At 40.5% G+C, this 19,962-nt stretch overlaps 1 protein-coding gene across 1 annotated transcript in view; it reads left to right on the forward strand.

Annotated features, from left to right (window-relative positions):
• Window positions 1-19,962, forward strand: part of chl1b (cell adhesion molecule L1-like b) — an 86,103-nt gene that overhangs the window by 7,309 nt on the left and 58,832 nt on the right. Inside the window, exons 2-6 of the mRNA XM_036571556.1 lie at window positions 9,724-9,917; window positions 12,219-12,236; window positions 14,876-14,984; window positions 16,781-16,971; window positions 17,524-17,646. Of these exons, the coding sequence (XP_036427449.1) occupies window positions 9,818-9,917; window positions 12,219-12,236; window positions 14,876-14,984; window positions 16,781-16,971; window positions 17,524-17,646 (541 nt within the window). The 5' untranslated portion in view covers window positions 9,724-9,817. The remainder of the gene's footprint in view (window positions 1-9,723; window positions 9,918-12,218; window positions 12,237-14,875; window positions 14,985-16,780; window positions 16,972-17,523; window positions 17,647-19,962) is intronic.

Consider the following 19,962-nt stretch of genomic DNA (forward strand, 5'->3'; position numbering starts at 1 on the left):
AATAATAGATGAGCCATGTGTGTCTTGCCTGACATGCTTTTACAGTTTGTCTTGTGTTGGTTTAAGTCCCACTTGTCAAGGGTCCGAGGGAAAGACGTTTCCGTGAGCAGCAGTAGCGCTGAATGAAACACGAAAGTAGTCGGGGTGAGCTCAGCAGGAGGTTTCAGATTCTCCTACGGCAGTACATTTGTTCAGCTGCCGATGTTTTAAAATTGATGAGGAGACGCTCTGCCCAAATTTGTGAATTCGTTTACAATCACGGGCTTTTAAACAGATGCTTAAATTATTTTGTTATTGTAAAAGGGTCTGCCGTAATCCACTGAAGGCAGGAGAGCATGAAATCACATTAAGAAACTCACTCACTAGAGACTCTAGCTTGTTTGAAAATGAGAGAAAATACACAAAACAAGTGATTAGAGTGGCTAAAACGATGACATGCTGTAATTAGTATGAACGCAAGAAACGGAAAGAAAATTACTAATTGGCCTTTAGTGCTATTAATCCCAGACATGCCTTAATTATGCTGAAGAGATTAAATCAGAATCAGGCGCATTATGCAGAGGAATAGGAATCTATCAAGACCACTCTGTAGAATATTCTAAGCCATTCTGACAAGAACAGGATTGAGCTAATCCCATTACAGGCCTGCACGGAAAACCAGAACTCCCCATACAACAGGCAGTTGAATGCTGAGCTAGCTCTGGGTGGTAAAGAAGCACCTGTGGAACGTGAAAAAGAACGGATACAGTTTTAGAAGCTCACAGAATTACGGAATAAATTATGGAAGTGATTTATTGACAATACTGTCAACCAGTCATGTTTTGTAGCTGCTTATTAGGACAGTGTATGAATGTAAGAATGTATTTTGACCCATTCCACTCTGTAAAACTGTTTCAATGTATGTTAAAAAATGTTTTTGAACCGTCAGAACTCCTACTTCACATTCCTAAAACATGGAATTTCTTCTGTTTGAGCCACTCTGTTGCTGATTTACTCCTGAATTTTGGATTGTCGTCATGCTGAGTGACAAACCAGTTTTAGATCACAGATGATATATAGACACCCTGATATTCTACTATGGGATTCCCAAATTTTGAGTATATAGAAAACATTATTATTCCTTTATAATACACTTATTAAGCCTTCAGATGATTAGCTGTCTACTCATTACTACTTTTCTCTAGGGTGCTTTTATTTGTGTGTTATACATCATAATCTTTTTTAGGTATCCAGTATTATGCCCTTATTAGGCATTATCAAGCTAAAAGCTCATAGCGGACTTATCAAGCCAGTAACTACTAATTAACTGGCTGCTCATTACTACTTTATCAAGCAGTAACTAAGGTAAATTAATCATTTCTCACCTTCTATTTGTGTATCATGCATCTTGTGTACAATTCTAGTCCATATGGACTGTGCTTATTAATAAACTCAAAATAAAAATCACCGAATAGCTCTAAATAAAGACCAACTAACCATCTATTCAAGACGTCTAGTTAACATTGCTAATGCTAGTGTGAGACTGCTAATGAGCAGGCCAGTAATTAGGAGCTCCTCCTTTTTAAGCTTGATAAGAGATTGCGAAGGCATTATAATGTTTCCCCAAACTGAAGTGTTACCAAATGTCCTGATACAACATGAAATTCATTTGTCTCCCAAAGACCCCAAGCCATTCAGACATGCTTTAGGCATCAAAGCAGCACCCCACCATTACACTCCCACCATCATGCTTCACAGTTAGGTGAGATTTTGGTTCTGGTATGCCGTGTTGTCTTGATCATAATGTATATTTGCCAACTTTTGTCTCATCTTTTAGTAAACTTGAGAGAAGCAGCAAACAGATTTTCAGGAGAGCAATGGTAGCTTCCCATTAACACCATTTCATGTTCTGTGTTGTTCTTATTGTTCACTCATGAGCACAGACATTATCAAGTGCCTGCAGAGCGTTCTCTCTCACTTCGGTTCTTTGTTACTTGTTTGAGGATACTCCAGCAAGCTCTTCCTCCAATCTTTGTAAAACTCACACTGCTAGGGAGGCAGGATTTCTTCCATTTGTAAACTACCTGACTGCTGACTGATGGAGGCCCAGGCTTCTAGAAATCCTTTTGTGTTACTGTATTATGAGCTTCTACACCTTTTCTCTGAGGCCCTGTGAAATCTCATTTGATCAGGCCATATTGCACCTGAATAGAATTTTGTTGTGAAGCGCAGGAAACCAAAATTGAGTTGTTGTCTGTATGTCAGGGCAGGTCAAAGCAACACTTGAATTGATTGTAGCACCTGACTCCAATTACACTTATTTACAAGAGATCATTATCCTGGAAAACGAACATAAATTACCCTGATTGTTTCAACCATTTGTAATGTAATGACATGGCACTGTGAAACCTTGTATGTTGCTGTAACTCAGATCGAGATAAGATTACATTTTAGGAGCCATTACAAAAGAAATACAAACAATTTCAAAGGATTCACAAGCTTTTTCTTACAAGGAGAGAGGATAAGCTTTTTTGGTAAGCTTTTCTTCTTGTCTCTCTCCAGTACCGTTGTTTAAACTTTGAGTATCTATCTTGAGTAAAACTAGTACGCCTTAAAACAAGCTATTTTTATTGAAGCACTTCCCTTAAGATGAGCATCTGAAAGTAGGCTATCATGCTGAAACTATTCAGACACTCTACAGCCCCACAGGAAGGAATACACAGCTAACAACTAGGGATGCAGTCATATGGGAATTGTGCGATGTCTTATTTTACATGTATATTTCTGCTGATACATAAATGTTTACAAAATGTCACAATTAGGAAAATGTAATAAAATGAATAAAATACAGGGAGATTCACTCGAAAGAGGCCCCGAATATTCTGCTGTAACTCTTCTTAGGATGAAGCAATCTGAACCAAAAAATGCTGGAAGTGATCTCGGTTTTCTGCCAGACACATGAAGGGGTACGGGGGGGGGTATGCACCCGGAAGTTGCAAACGGAGGTTAAACATCATGCCGGCTGTCCGGCACCTACCTCATCGCTCTGACGCAGGGGCATCCCAGCTTGTTCAAAGCTCCATATACTGAGGAGCACATTGCACGTTGTATGGTTCAGATTGCTTCATCCTAGAGAGAGTTATTACAGAATATTCGGGGCCTCTTTGGAGTGAATCTCCCTGTACCTGTAGTTCACTCAGTGGCCATGACATTCTGCTCTTCCAGAGTGTAAATATGTCATCAAATACTGATTTGAAATATGCATCAAAGCGAAACATCTGTCTAATCTGTATTTTATATATAGATGGATAGATAGATAGTTAGATAGACAGACAGACAGACAGACAGACAATACTTCATTGATCCCGGATGGAAATTGGGTTTCAGTGTTTCAGTAGCAACACATATAATTTCACATAAACATACATATACTATGCAGAAAAATAAAAATATAAATAAAAATAGACATAAGTTAAGCATAAGAGTAGAAATAAAGTATATCTATTTGCATATTTACATGGCATATGAGACAGTTGTTGTATTTACATGATAGCAGGCACTGAGTGGTATGAAGTAAACTAAAAGGACAGTGAGTACAGACATAACTAGGAGTTGCAGCAGTATTACAGTGTAAAGTGCATAGTGAAAGAGTCATTACAGCAGCAGGTTATGATATACTGCACAGTGTATATTAACAGGAGAGGTGATATAGTGATGTGGTTTAGCATTTTTAGGCAAATATCTAGCAATGCTTGAAATAAGTCCAGTCTCAATGTGCATCCCTACTAACAACATTGCCATTTCTGCCCACAGCTGTAACTAAACTGGTGTTAGGCAATATTTAGCCGATATGTGTGTGACAGTTGCACAGCACGTTTGTCGAATGTAGGATGCTGAATAGTGGGATGGATTATAACAAGGTAGGTCTGGCCATCAAAAGCCTTTAGCAAAACAGGCAGCTTCGTTGTGTTGGCACTTCAGATTGTGTTTCTGTTAAAAAGCAATCCCAGAGTACTATAGATGTCTATGGGAGTAAGAATAGCTATGAGCGTCCGAGCAGCAGCATGGTGATAGTGAGCGATCCCGGTGTGTTGTTGAGAGTGGGTGTCTTGGGTTTCTTCTGAGCCCACCACCAGTGAGCTGAGCTTCTAAGCAGTCACGTTGTGCCTCTCGCTCTGGCACCTTAATTCCTCCACATTCCCACTCTCCTGATTTATAGTCATCCTCAGAGCTAAATGAGCCCTCATGGTGAGGAAGGGGAGTGTAGGAAAGCGAGAGAGTGGGGGGGAGGGAGAGAGGAGACCATCCATCAGCTGAAAAGCTCCAGATTCTCCTTGCCCCAGATTCCATCTTCCTCTCCTCCTCTTCTGGCACCTGCCTTAGACTGCTGTGCCCAGGCAGTGTCAGAACTAGCGTGGGTCAAAGGTCACCCTGGCCTTCCCACGCTGGGCAGCTTTTAACCTCCTGCCAGCTTCGGCCGGCTCGGGCGTAAGCCTCCGGCACTGAGCGAGAGGATTAGGAAACAGCCTGAGGTCCTTAAGTAGGCCTTAGTCTTCCCTTTTCATGAGTATTTGCTGAGCAGGAGGGCTGTTTCTGGATCAGTTCTGCTGTTTAGCATGCATTGGCCAAAATCATTAATTAAGAAGAGGTGGCTGATCCTAGAATAGGGCCCCTGTGTAAAGATACTAATGCACGTTGGACCGCTGCCTCCTCCGTACTTGATTCAACTGATTCAAGAACAGCAGCTCTACTACCGAGATGCTTTTGTGAATGGACACTTGTGTTACATGGCAAGTCTAAACTTCACATGTCCCTCGTGTCCAGCCACGTGGTTTACCAGCCGTCCGCAGCCAGATGGTGTCCTGCTAGATGTTCAACAATAAAGAGGAAACTAAATTCAGCGGAGCACAGTTAGACTGGAGATGCAGTCCATCGGAATGGCTTTGGATGGATGAAGGCCCCATAGGTCAAATCCAGACCACATTGTCTTGGATGAAGATTGCAAAATGCCCCTTCAACTTGCCAAATGGTCCAATCCAATTAGCCTAGCCTTCTACCTTTTGATTCTAATCTGGCTACAACCACTAGCCGCCATCTGTGAGAGAGAGAGAGGGAGAACTCTGGGAGGAAGTGGTAGTGCTTAAGGCAATGTTTCTGGGTCTGAGGAGCATGCAAGAACCCATTGTGATTACAAGGGTGCAGATCCCAACCCCCCCTGCTTGTCCCTGGCTCTTCCAGTGACATCACATGGGTCATCCTGAGGGTCAGAGCAACCAGCATCGACTCAACAAAAGCCCCCAGACAGAGTTAATACCATTATCAAGAAACATAGGCTTGCGGAGCGGCGCTCATTCCCACTGGAAAAACAAGAGGCCCCCAACAGAGAATTGAAGGGAATCGACTCCTTTTCACACACTGGTCAATTATTCAATTACATCTTCCTGCCCTGGTGTTTGACCCCTGTGTTTCCTATTGGGTTGGTTAACTGGAGGAGCAGATTAAGTAGAGGAGAGGAGAGAAGAGGTAGCTGCGACTGAAAAAGCACAGCGACTGAAGCAGCTGGTGGGGTTTGAGTGGGGAAGCCGGTGGAGCGTAGCTATCTTGTAGCGCTGCGTCCCACTGCTGAAATAAAGAGCTTAGGATCCTGAGAACCTTGCCCACCTAAATCCTTCTTTTTGGCTTTAATTAGGTTTGACTGGTTCAAAGAAGTCGGTTCCATTTTTTGTGTGTCATATTTCCGAGCACTTTATGGAAGGATGGAGATGTTTTGTTGGGGTGGGCGTTGGGTGAGATTTGCCAAGGTTTTGAGATTGGGCTCTCTCTCTCTCTCTCTCTCTCTCTCTCTCACTCTGACTAATGATCTTTATGTTGTCATCAGTGGTTCTTTTGCTTTTGGATGTTTGACTAATTAGAGCCAAAAAGGAAGTAATCTAATGAGCTGGGTCACAGCCTGAACGAGAAGAGCTAATCAACAGATGCCCCGGAGACTGCACAGGAAAAGACAGTCCTAATGCAGCAAACTATGAATGGAAGTTAATTAGTTCCGGACCGTGAGATCACTCCTAACTTTGGTTTACTGTTAGCTACGCAAGCTAATTGTACCAGTTAGCACAATCTTATTTTAACTGGTACTAGCGTTTAGTCATTGTTTCCAATTTTCCTCCAGTTATGTCTTTATTGGCCGCAGTTATGAAGCATTTGACTGTTTATGTGCATGTTAGTTGTACAAAGTGCTCGCTAGAGCTATGCTGGTTTTGGACTGCACTTACACTCTACACTCTCAGAAATAAAAGTACTAAACTGTCACTGGGACAGTGCCCCTCTTGTCACTGGGGTGGGTCCCTCAAGGGTACATCTCAGTACCTTTAGTCAGGGAACATAACTGTACCATAATCCACTGAAATGATATGTTCTAAGCTGTACTGACTCCACACACCCCGTCTCGTCTCCAGGCTTTTATTTTACTGTTCTGTTTTAAAACATTCGGTTATGAAAAGGTACAAATACGAACTTTTCACCTGGAAAAACTTATTTAAGGTTCACAATCAGACCTTAAAACCACTGTTGAACCTTTGAGGGGAACATTTACACTGTTTGTACCTTGATGAACAAAAATGTACCTGAACAGAACCTTTATTTCTAACAGTGTAATAAATTAGCATAAACCTCAAATTTTTCATCTAGTACTTGAAGGAACTTCAGGGATACTTCAGCGATGTTCCACTAACACCGGATGTAGTCGATCAGCAGCCATGCCATCTTTGATGTCCAAATGTTGCTTCTTTAGATTAGAGCTGGAGCTGTAAGGCTAACATTGCTAGCAAACACTAGAAACCATTAGTCAGTATTTTCTGTAATTTATTAGTTAGGGTCATGCAGACTTGTCGATGTACTTAAGGACACAATATGACTTACTATGAACTATAAACATGGACAAAAATTCACTGTGTCAAGATTCACTGTGTAGCTAAATGCAACTCTTTAGACAACAGATGTACTGAATGATGTGCCTTGCAGAATCTGCCTTCCGGGCATTATAATGCTATCTGCAGGTATTGTAGACTTATTCATGATTTCTATTGTTTATATATATGAATGGCTGTTAATCTTAACATTTTTGAGCTGAAAATGTGTTTATAAACATAAAGGGGAGTCACATTCTGCGTTGGAGTCAGAATTCAGAGCAGCACTTGTCATCTAACATAGTTATCCCCAGAGATCAGCTACACAGAGAAGATTTATATTAATAGTAATATTTATAGCTTACAGTAAGTCCCACTGTACATCCTAAACCACACCAACAAGCCTGTGTGCCCTTAATGAAGACCTGGATACAGCTTTGTGCAGGTTGAGGGACGTTTTGTGGAAGTACTTACAGAAAAGTGGCTAAACTAAAGAAGCAAAATTTGAACACTAAGCATGTCTTGGCTGATCAACTACATCCATGATAAGTCATGAAAAGTTATTTTCCACCAAGCCATTTGTTTAACTTTGTTCTTTTTACACACTACGGCTTATTATTCAGTAAATACATGGACTTTAGTGCAAGCTGGCTGAGCTATTCTTAGGTTACAGACGTGTGTAATAAAACCTTGGGCCCACCGGTGGATCCTGTCCATTTAAGGGGTTAAACAAAGCCCTACATGTAAGGTTTGTAACAGCACTCGCTGAAAAAAGAGCCTGTATTCTGCCTGTCTTCACCCGAGCCCTTGCTGCCTGTCAGATAACGAAAGGTTACTGAAACTACTGAACCCTCCGTGCGCTTGAATCAGTCCAGAGAATGGAAAAACAGAAAGAGGAGACCTTAATGTCAGAATAAAATCTTGACATTTTGCCAAGGCTCATTTCCAACAGAATTGGTACAGTAATGTTCTGTGTAGCTACTTGAATATTCAGGCAGCCTCACACTGGAAGGAAGAGGCGTCAGTCTTATGCCCATTATTCTCACCATTGTATCCAGCTAATCAAAATCTGTCTCTGTTATTGTGCCATGAATCCATAATTCAGAATAATTTCTGCAACATCTGCTGTGAATTATCATAGCTGCAGGAGGCCCCTATTTATTTATTTTTATGCCTTCTTTTTTGTATTTTGCATCATGAAATGGAAGACGGGGAAAATGTGTGTCTGCCACTCATGCCGACAAAAAATAAACAGGGATGCAACATCTGTCTCCAGGGAGTGTGCAATAGAAAGCTTTAATATGGAGATTCCCCTCATTTTGAGCAAAGAGGAGAGCGGGCAGGAACTGCTGATGCAGGTGCGCTCTGTTGGTGATGCATGGTGTGTGGGTTGTGTGAGTGTGTGTGTGTTCCTGAGCACGTACTGTGAGCATATGGTGGGGGAACTGTCTGAGGAAATGATGTACAGTGCTGTGCAAAAGTCCACCCTTCATTTATTTAATGTCCAGTCAAAACAGCCATTAAGTAAGTTAATCATTTTTTCAGGAGATATTTCTGAGATTAGATACAAGATAATTCACCTGCATAAAGACGGAGAAAGTCAAAAGGAAATAAATAGAATAAACAACAGTGTCCAAAACTGGAGGTCAGCAATGCCTAAAAGCTACAGAGAAAATGAGGCTCTTAACAACCACCTGGAAGACCTGGTAAACACCAAAACTGCCCCCATCAGATAAACAGCACTTAAAGCTTTCATCTCTGAGAGAGAGGAGAAAATCAAGCTGCTTCAGATCTGAAAACATCCACAGGTGTTTCTGTCCATCCTTCCACGGTGAGAAGACGACTCAGCGCTGTGGGTCTGAAAGGATGTGTAGCTGTCAAGAAGAACCTCACTGAGAAAAGGAGACGGACACATCAGACAGAGAAGCTGAATGATGGACTGACCACCCCAGAGTCCAGACCTCAACACCACTGAATGTGTTTGATTACTTCAGAAAATGATCAACAAGCTTCTAAGACTGAACTTTGGAGGTGTGTCTGCAGATTCTTTGAGAAACTGAAAGTGATTCTCCTGAAAAGAACGGAAGCTGTAATAAACACGAAGAGTGGACACACTAAACCGTATCATATATACTATATTTCTGTTAAATATATGGGCAACACTACAGTAGTGTTCATAAAGCTGTGTGGCACCTACATAAGCTTGTCATGCTAACAGTCATATACCTACATAAACATTTATAAAGGAATATTGTAAAAGGCATTGTCTATCTTTGGGTAAAATAGCATTATAACAACTGACTTTGTAGCTTAGTGTATATCACAGTGACATACTACTGATGATAGCTTAAATCTTATAAATGCTAGCTCAGTGACATTCACTTCATCTAAGAGCCACAGAAAATGCTCACCTTTGTTCAACCAGTCTGAATTTGCATATTATCAGCATAATATATAATCTGCAAATTATCAGCGTTATGTCACTGTGACATACACTGAGCTACAAAGTCGTTTCAGTCTAGAAAGTATTATAAACTAATTTCAGAAAAAACTCGTAAAAGATTTATATCAGCTTGACATCAAAGTTGGCAAATGGAGCCTTTATGACAAATGAGAACATGTTTATAAATACTTATGTAGGTTTATATACATTGTCACAATGAGCTTATGTATGTGTCATGTAGCCTTATGAACACTGCCCTAGGATAATTTGCACTATGTATAACCAAATAAAGGGTGGTCTCTGACTTCTGAACGGGACTGTAGGAGGGTGTGCTCTTCACTGTGTGACTGAGCAGCTGGTGAGTGGGTGGTAACAGAAGTGTATGTGTGTCTTGTACAGGTCACGAGTCCCTCGTTACTACTGGAGTGAGATGCACTGAGTGCTGGCCCGGCGTCAGTCTTTTCTTCCACTCAGCTTGAGGGTGTGGCCAGTGATGCGGTTACCGTGGAGACTAGGTGTAGCCTTCCTTCTGGGGGTGTTCCTCAATACCAGCTGTAGGCAGTTCACCAATGCACTGGACATTCCACTGGAGGGTAAGTTGTGATTCACACCCAGTGTTTAGTATGAATTGTTCAAGTTCATGTCTTCTTTATGGGTGATAATCATGGTAAAATCCTTAAAAAAACTGTGTTTTAACCTTTTGGCCAAGCTCCTATACAATAAAAGTATATATATATATACACACACACATATTATATATATATATATATATATATATATATATATATATATATATATATATATATATATACACATATATATATATATGTACTTACTGTTACAGTTGTGTGAAAAAGTTTGGGCTTATTACATGTTTTGTTGATTCTGATTGAAAATAAATAAACACATCCTCTACAGAGAACATACTTCTAAACATTTTACAATTAAAATTTTACAATTACACAATTTAATGAATTGAACATATTATCATATTATATGCAAAAGTTTTGGTACCTTCTATAAATTATGTACTCTGTATATATATGTAATTATAGGATGTCATGGATTACTGCTTGAAAATTCCTAGACACACTGATCAACTTAAAAAAGTAAACTATAAATGATAAAGGGTAAATGATAAAAAAAATGCTTGTAACATTTTGTTTTTAAGGCTTTCTAGGATGCCAATAATTGTGGCACCTGTGGTTTTGCTAAACATAATTATTTCTTGATTTTTTCATCTCAGAATAAATTTACTTCAGTGAAAGGTTGAATTTTCCTCAGTTTTACAGTGTGAGATTAAGCTAACTTGCTGAAAGTTGAATTTCTTATAACCCTTTTTACTCATCTTTAACAAGATGAATAAAAAGGGTGCCAATAATTGTGGAGGAGACTGTATATATAATTGTATGTACACTGATCAGGCATAACATTATGACCACCTCCTTGTTTCTACGCTCATTGTCCATTTTATCAGCTCCACTTACTATATAGGTGCACTTTGTAGTTCTACAGATACAGACTGTTGTCCATCTGTTTCTCTGCATACTTTGTTAGCCCCCTTTTACCCTGTTCTTCAGTGGTCAGGACCCCCATGGACCCCCACAGAGCAGGTACTATTTGGGTGGTGGATCATTCTCAGCACTGCAGTAACACTGACGTGGTGGTGGTGTGTTAGTGTGTGTTGTGCTGGTACGAGTAGATCAGACACAGCAGTGCCACTGGAGTTTTTAAACACTATGTCCAATCACTGTCCACTCTATTAGACGCACCTGTGTTGTTGGTCCAGCCTGTAGATGCAAAGCCAGAGACAATAGCTCATCTCTTGCTGTACAGTATGAGCTAATTATCCTCTAGTCCTTCATCAGTGGTCACAGGACGCTGTTGACTGGATATTTTTGGATGGTGGACTATTCTCAGTCCAGCAGCGACACTGAGGTGTTTAAAAACTCCAGCAGCACTGCTGTGGCTGATCCACTCAGACCAGCGCAACACACACTAACACACCACCACCACGTCAGTGTTACTGCAGTGCTGAGAATGATCCACCACCCATATAGTACCTGCTCTGTGGGGGTCCATGGGGGTCCTGACCACTGAAGAACAGGGTAAAAGGGGGCTAACAAAGTATGCAGAGAAACAGATGGACTACAGTCTGTAACTGTAGAACTACAAAGTGCACCTATATAGTAAGTGGAGCTGATAAAATGGACAATGAGTGTAGAAACAAGGAGGTGGTCATAATGTTATGCCTGATCGGTGTACACACACATTATATATATATATATATATATATATATATATATATATATATATGATTACAGAGAATTGTAACACAGGGGTTTTTGAGGTTTATACATGCAATAAAAACAGTTTTCTTCTTGAGTGCAATAAACATGTAATCAAATATTGGTTTAAAACATCAGTCAGTCTAATCTAATCGTGTGTCTGGGGCAGATATTTATTTAGTGTTATGGTACAGATATAATTCTAATATCACTGTGCGTCCCTACTTACTATCTTTTTTTTGCAGTCATCAGATTTATTATACACAGGTTCACTCTTTCATGCTTTAAGCAGGTATCATTTGTTATACTGTTTTGTATCCTGCTGTTTCCTTGGAAACAAGATGCAAGTATTTTTTCTACTATTAAATTATTCACAGTATATCTTTGGGGCCTCCAGAATATCATCTATAGAGAGCAGATCAGTTCTTGAGTTACTCTCTTCTAATTCAGTTTAAGTCAATCCTGCACTGATTGAATTATTTATCAGCACTGTGAATGTTCCTGTATTTCAGCTGTCCTGTGAATCTCAACAAACTGCTGCATGTTTATCTCTTTGTTTGTTTGTTTGTTTGTGTTTCCCTGCTGCCCCTGGATTTTCGCTTCTAGTTTTAGCTCACATAAACCGTAAGTTTTATTATGCAGTACTTAATGCAGATTTAGTGACCACCACATTTTCTCTTAATCTCATGGCTGTCTGGTCAGCTGATCAATCACATGACCACATCCCAACTGGAGGATCACCCATTAGTTCTTGTAGACAAATTGCATCTAATACTGAGATTCACTCATTCTGTCATTGATCCAGAGATTGATCCATCCCTCATCTGGCATGTGTGGTTGTGTAGTTGACATTGTTGATCATGTGTTACATTCATTGTTTGAATGTGTGTAGCTGTGCTGTGGGTGGACCTTGTAGCTAATGTGTGCTAAAACGTTTATTAATTCCTAGAAATAGAGCCAGATGTGCTTAGAATGTCTCTGATTTGACACAAAAATAGCTTCTTGTGGCTATCCAGGGCATTTTTGTGTAAGATTTATTGGTGGACAATTAGACTTTTATGAAGATTAGGACTTTAGGGCTGTCAAAATAAAATTCAGCATTCAAATATTCATCAAAATCAGTGAAAAATGTCCTAAAGTTACCTCTGCTGCCATGCTTGGTTTATTCCTTATCATACAGACCAAATTCCAGATGTTTGAAAGAAAATACTATTGCTGAAAATATTATATTTTAAATAAGAGTTCTAAATTGTGTGGGGATATCTGCAAACATCTAACAGGTCTTGAGCAACTCACCCGTTCCAAATGAGGCAATATGTTTACAGGCTGAATAACACTAATGGGCAGAAATGTGTGTTAACTAAACCATCTGCAGACTTTTTCTGACCAGCCATCAGTCCAAATTGGACAATTTGTATCACACTAAGCTGATAATCAGGTAATATTTGTAATCAAGTAAGCGAATAATTACACATATTTATAAGGTAGTGAAGCGAGCTGCTATTTAGCTGTGTGGCTAAGCTGCTGCACAGCTCCTGCAGCCACCTGGGCTAATCTTTTACAATCAGTAAATTTTCACAGCCAGCCAGGTGCTTAGCTGAAAATGACAGCGGGATAGTACTGACATAGGGATTTTATGGGTAGGTCATTTTAAGAGATAAGGTAGAATTTGTGGCCAGAGTTTCATTTTAGGGGCGGCTGGTTACCGTTGGTGAGGGGCAGCTAGCAAGCATTAAGGCCAGATATCATGGCTAGCCAGCTTCACAGCTTGTTAGGAGCAAGGAAAAAAACTGGATATAAAAACACAATGCCTGTTTGCTGACCTCACATGACTAGTTGCTATAACAGCTACAGAATAGCACGGTGGCTAAAGGCTAATTAACCAGCGTCCTACCGAGAAAGGTCTGACTGCAGAGCCGCAGAGCCGCAGAGCCGCAGATTCACAACCACAGTTTCATTCCAGCGGTTTCAGGCCTGTGGAACGCATGGGCAGCATATACTCCTTATAGGAGTCCTTATAGGAAAGTTGAGCATTACGAGCGTCACATTCATATTTCAACCAGTGGCCGGTCTCCTCATTTATAATGTCTCTGATGTAAACAGCAACTGGTTGTGCTGGTCATGTGTCACCATGCATACAACCATTCAGGAAGGGAGACTGTTGCCAATATACGAATCAACCACTACTAAGCGGTTAAACCATAAACCAAAACACATTGCAAAGCCATCAAAAACCAAAAGACACACATAATGGTTTCTATGTTCTATGTAAGTACATTGAGCTATAAGTCTACATAGCCCATTAGCTTACCCAGGCTACATAAGCTGTAGTTCGTGTAATATTTACCCTGTGAATCTCTATCTGCGTTCAAACCAAAGTTTGTTTTAGCCTAAAGCTTAAAATATAATGTTAGCCCAATGTAATTTATCACAAATGTATTAGAAACCCACATAAAATGACTGAAATGTTGATTAGTCTCAAACTCGCTAAGAAAACCAAAACAAGTGTTGGCGCATGCGCTGAATGCCACTGGCTTGGCTGCTGAAGTGAAACTGCTGGTGTGAGACGTTCTACCTTTTAAACCACTAGACAAATGTGTTAAAGGCAAATGATTGATGTTCTTTTTGCTTTTTCACAGCGTTAAACTTTGCATTCTTGACCAAGCGTACTACTGTCTAGCTATATAAGTAGCCTATAGGAATTAGCACATTTCCGTTTTTCTGCATCCTTTTATTCACTGAAAGTGGAAGAAAGTAATGGCGATAGAAGAACGCAGTGCCTTTTCTTTTTCCCGGAGAACTGATCTCAGCTGATAGCTCTACTTTTTATGTGAAATGTAATCGCTAGTTAGTATGTCTTTGCCCTTAAACTTCCTGAGTAACCCCTAAATGGCAGGAACGATCAGTGTTCATTAAATATAATACAAACTCCAGTCAGTAATCACCAGCCGGCTGTTTACTTGACCTCAGGTTGTGCTTCAGCCATTGATTATGATTACAGTTTTGCTGATTATTTTTGTCCTCCAGCATATAATTATGCTTACCATTTTGCGCAGCTTGTCGAGCTCATTCGACCCGAGGAGAATCGTTGATTGAGAAGCAAGGCCTAAGGTCACATTAGGTCCTCTCGAGCACCCACGCATCACCATCCATAACCATTATTTAATATCTCAATATTCAAGCACACAAGTCTATGAATAGCTCTTTCCTTCTGCTGTGTAATAGTGTAGTGTGAGTGATTCTCCTGTGGTCTCTTTACCCAGTTGAACAGCTGCCCTCCATAACGGAGCAGTCTCCAGCCTCTCTGATCGCTTTCCCCTTTGATGAAAGCTTCACCGTGAAGTGCGAAGCCACAGGCAACCCTGAACCAGAGTAAGCACTCAACCTTCCACCCCCCCCCACACACACACATAGACACACATAAGTGCACATGCACTCACGCATCCACACACGCTAGCTCATTAGTGGTGCCAAATACGCCTCAAAAACAGCCACAGCTCTAGCATTTCAAAGCATATTTCAAAGCCTTATCTGATTATTTGATGTCATTTTAGATATGATCACCTTAATTTGGAAACTCTCGTCTGCATACATATTGCAGTCTGTTGCACCTTTTTAAAAGACTGTCAATACTGGATGCTTCATGAAAAAGAACTGGAGTCACACTGCAGGAATATATTTAATAAGTTTAATTCACATAGCACTTTTCTCAAACCCAGTAATGCTTGACAATTCCAAATTGGCAGCAAACAAAACATACACATATGTAAACACACAGGCAACTGGCAGGGATGAAAACTCTCCTGACCATGATGTGTAGTTCCCCAACTTGTGGCCTAGTCAAACTTGGCTACTGCAAAGAAATGTCAGGCTCTGCTACTACAGTGAAACGTGTCCCGGCTCGCGGCCTGCAGAGAAAAGTTCCTGCCTCTTGGCCTTGTCAGACTCTGCTGTCACAGTGCAAAATCTCCCACTCGTGGCCCAGTCAAACTGCTCTGTCACTGTGGAAAGTCACCAGCTCATGGCCTAGTCAAGCTCTCCTATCTCAGTGCAAAGTCACCAGCTCTTGACCTGGTCAAACAGTTCATGGCCTAGTCCAACTCCACTTCCACGGTGCAAAATCCCGAGCTCACAGCCAGCTAACATGCTGAAGTGTCCCGGCTCTTTGGTAGTCAAACTCTGCCACCATAGTGAAATGTGTCCCAGCTCATGGCCTAGTCAAACTCCAGTACCATAACAAAAATGTCCCGGCTCACAGCCAAGTTAAAACTTCATGGCCACAGTTTAAAGGTCCCAGCTTGTGGCCTTGTTAAATTCTTTTCTTACAATGTACAATCTCCCACTTCTGGCCTAGTCAAAGTCTGCTACTTTGGTCAGTAGTCACCCAGCTTGCAGCTTAGTCAAACTCCACTGTGATGGTGCAAAGTCCCCAGCTCACGGCCCAGTCAAACTCCGCTGCCGCAATGAAAAATGTCCCAGCTTGAAGTCTAGTCAAATACTGCTACCACGATGCAGAGACTCTGGCTGGTTCCCAGGCCAGCGGAGAAAATTCAGAACAAAGCAAATCAAACATACCACAAACAATACAGAGCAAACAAATAAAAACCTGGTGTAAAGCGGCTGGTGAAATCTGCCCAGTTCTTACATCAGATATGACCACACTCACACACACACACACACACACACACACACACACTGCACTACTTTATATGGTACTTTATTATTTCTATAGTCATTCTATACTGCAAGAATGATTATACGGTTATTTAACTCAGACTTGTTTCAAGCTATTTTGTCCAGAGAGTAGAGCAAGACACTTCTAACATCTAAAAAATGTTAAATAATCTTATAATATTATGAACGATGCCATAATGAGAAATATTAGATATATTGACATGATTTAGGATGTTTTCACTTGCCTAGGTATACTTTCCTGCACTGTAGTATTACTAATCGTAATTTGGAACAATCCTAGTTTATTATAGAATTGGACAGAAGTATTATAGATAAAACAGAACCACACAGATATTCATGGAGGTGAAAGTATTATAGATTAATATAATAGCATTATATATCACTGTAGAAATCTGAAAGTGTCTTATTGTGTAACTGCAGTTCTTTTTCAAGGGTTAAGGACTTAGTTTCTCTATTTTCTTTTTTCCTTTGAGATTCAAATGGACAAAGAATGGGCAAGACTTTGATCCCTATCAGGACCCCAGGTTGATAACCGTAGAAGATTCTGGCTCGTTCGTGATTCTGAACAATGGCAACCTCACGGAATTCCAAGGCAGCTATCGCTGTTACGCCTCCAACAAGCTCGGAACAGCCATGTCAGAGGAAATCGAATTCGTTGTTCCCAGTGAGTAAAGTATAACTCTTCCATTTCGGTGTTCCATTACAGTTCTTTCAGTGTGATTTAGAGAACGGAATCCATTGAAACGGCCGCTCCAGCCGCTGGGGTGAGGGGGGGCTGGATGCCCGTTGTATTTGCCCACCACAAAACCCCTGAGCGTTGTTCTCTCTTCATTGAGCTTGTGTGTGTGGACCTTGAGGATGGAGCCGGTGAAAAATGGACTGGCCGTTCTCTTCATCATACTCCCAGATACATTCCTCACAGTGCTCTAAAAACCACCACATAAATCTTCCGCCGATGGAACCAGGCCATAGGGGGTACTAGTGACAAAACATGGCCGCTTTTCAGTCACTCAGTGCAGTTTGACATGAGGTGGTGCAGCAGTAATGGCGTGTGTTATTACTGTGCTTTGGGATCAAGGTTGGGAAAGTGCTGTAAATCAAAATCTGCTTCACGTCGCTAGAAGACAGACAGGCCACTTGCTGCCCCCTGCTGGCAAAGTACATTATCGCACCTGCATGATTTGAACCCTCGCCTTGTTTCTGCTGCCTTTTCCAGATGTTCCGAAGTTCCCGAAAGAGAAAATTGAGCCAATCGAGGTCGAAGAGGGTCAGCCGGTCATTCTGGAATGCAATCCGCCCAAAGGAATTCCTCCGCTGCAGATCTATTGGATGACCATTGGTGAGTCGCAAAGCATGGCGTGAATTTAAATGTAATAGTCCACAAGATACTTGGATACTTGGTGGTTTAAAATGAACATAGATTTTTTATGTAGTTAAACAGATTGAAGTAGAACATGCTTTTGGTCACCATCTTATATTCCCATAGCAACATCATCTGTGAATTTTGGCAGCAATCTAATAGGTGTGTCTCCAAAATCACCCTGAATGAATCTGAAAAAGACTGTTTTTGTACCAAAAAAGTAAAATTTTCATCATAAATGTTTTTGATTATCGAGTTGTGTGTGTAAGTCACAGAATTCACTCCTATACTATTTAATGACTGTCTTTGCCTATAGCATAGCATCATTTGGAAGCATGTAAAGAACTCCCAGTGAGAGCTGGCCAGGCTTTTTGGATGTTTCTATTCACAGATTCATCAAAACTGTACTATAGTAATGCAGTGAAGTATATTTCAGTTTTATTGTGCCAATATTCACTGTTCTACACTCCGCAAAAATAGTTCTGTATAAGACTGAAAAAAAGGTTCTTTGACTCTTAATAAAAGTAGAATCTTTAAAAAAAGTAGAAACTTTTTCATCATAAACTCTTAAAGATTTTAAGGGATCTTTAGTAAAGAGAAATGGTTCTAATCAGAACTATAAACACTTAAAGAACCTTTTGCATGATTAAAGGTTCTTTGCATCATGACAGCGTTCTTCAGATTGATAGAAAATGTGTTGTAATGGTTCTATGCAGAACCTTTTTGAAAAAAATGGTTTTGTATAGCACTAAAAAGGGTTCGATGTCAGACTTGTCTTAATAGGGGAACCCTTTTTGAAACCCTTTTAAAAAAGTTGCTATATAGAACAATCTACAGCACACCATCCATCAATCTGAAGAACGCTGTCATGATGGAAAGAACACTTTAATGATGCAAAGGGTTCTTTGAGTGTTCATGGTTCTATATATAATTCCATTTTCTTTGCTAAAGAACACTTGAAGGACCATCTTTTATAGGTGTGTAGAGAAGAATCATTTGAGCATGCAGAGCCATATCTGTTCATTCAAATGATTCTTTGAGTGTTAATGGTTCAATATAGAACTATTGCCTTTGTGAAAGAACCCTGGAAGAACCGTTTGTTTTAAGTATGTACTTTGTGGTCGAAAAAAAAGACTCTTTTGACTAATCTCATAATCATCATCAAATTGGATGCAGATGTTTTTACATATTTGGTTTGTTTAATAACACATAAAATTAGAATTAATATATTAGTTTCAGGGCGGCACGGTGGCGCAGTGGGTAGCGCTGTTGCCTCACAGCGAGAATGGCCTGGGTTCGATTCCCGGCTGGGCGACCAGGGTCATTTCTGTGTGGAGTTTGCATGTTCTCCCCGTGTCTGCGTGGGTTTCCTCCGGGTACTCTGGTTTCCTCCCACAGTCCAAAGACATGCAATCAGGCCGATTGGACGTGCTAAAATTGCCCCTAGGTGTGAGTGTGTGTATGAATGTGTATGTCTGTCTGCCTGCCCTGCGATGGACTGGCGACCTGTCCAGGGTGTATCCTGCCTTCTGCCCAATGACAGCTGGGATAGGCTCCAGCACCCCACCGCGACCCAGAAGGATAAGCGGTTTAGATGATGTATGTATGTATATTAGTTTCAGTAAAAGCTACAACTCAGCTCTCAGGCTGTGACAGTTTGCCTGAGTGCCCTTTAACTGGTAGGTGTTTGAAACAGTATACATTTTCATTTGTAGCAGGGATGTGTAGATCACTTGTATAAAATAAATATTGAAATTATTCTTCAAAACAATAAAATGTTAGATTGTGTCCTGCCCTCCACTAATTATTTTCCTTTTTCAGTTATTAATTTACTCAAAGCTGGTGCTGGAGGAACGTGACTCTGCTCTCATTTGAGTTGATTTTAGTAAGAGGCACTTACTGTGTGGTAAACCCTGCTGAGAAATCCTCTTAATGATCATCCTATTGCTGCACTGCCTTTAACAAGAAATTAAAATGTAAAAGGATCAGTAACGTAAAGCTGAGCTCCAAACACAGCGGAACGCGCTGAAACTGAAACCCCTGAATCAAGACAAATCTTATTAACTCATAAAGTGATCATATGTACAAAAGCAGCTGTTCTGCGTTTGCTAAAAATGTACTGAAGTGAAGGATATTTAGTTTTAATGTGCCAATATTCACTGTTCTAAGCAAAAATGGTTAATTGTAGTGCTGAAAAAAAGGGTTCTTTGACTCATAACAATAGTGGAACCCTTTTTTGGTGCTATATTTTTAAAAGGGTTCTTTAAAGAACCATTTACAACTGTTTTTTCATCA

Source organism: Colossoma macropomum, unplaced genomic scaffold, assembly GCF_904425465.1.
Source record: "Colossoma macropomum unplaced genomic scaffold, Colossoma_macropomum, whole genome shotgun sequence".
Taxonomy (NCBI): Eukaryota; Metazoa; Chordata; class Actinopteri; order Characiformes; family Serrasalmidae; genus Colossoma; species Colossoma macropomum.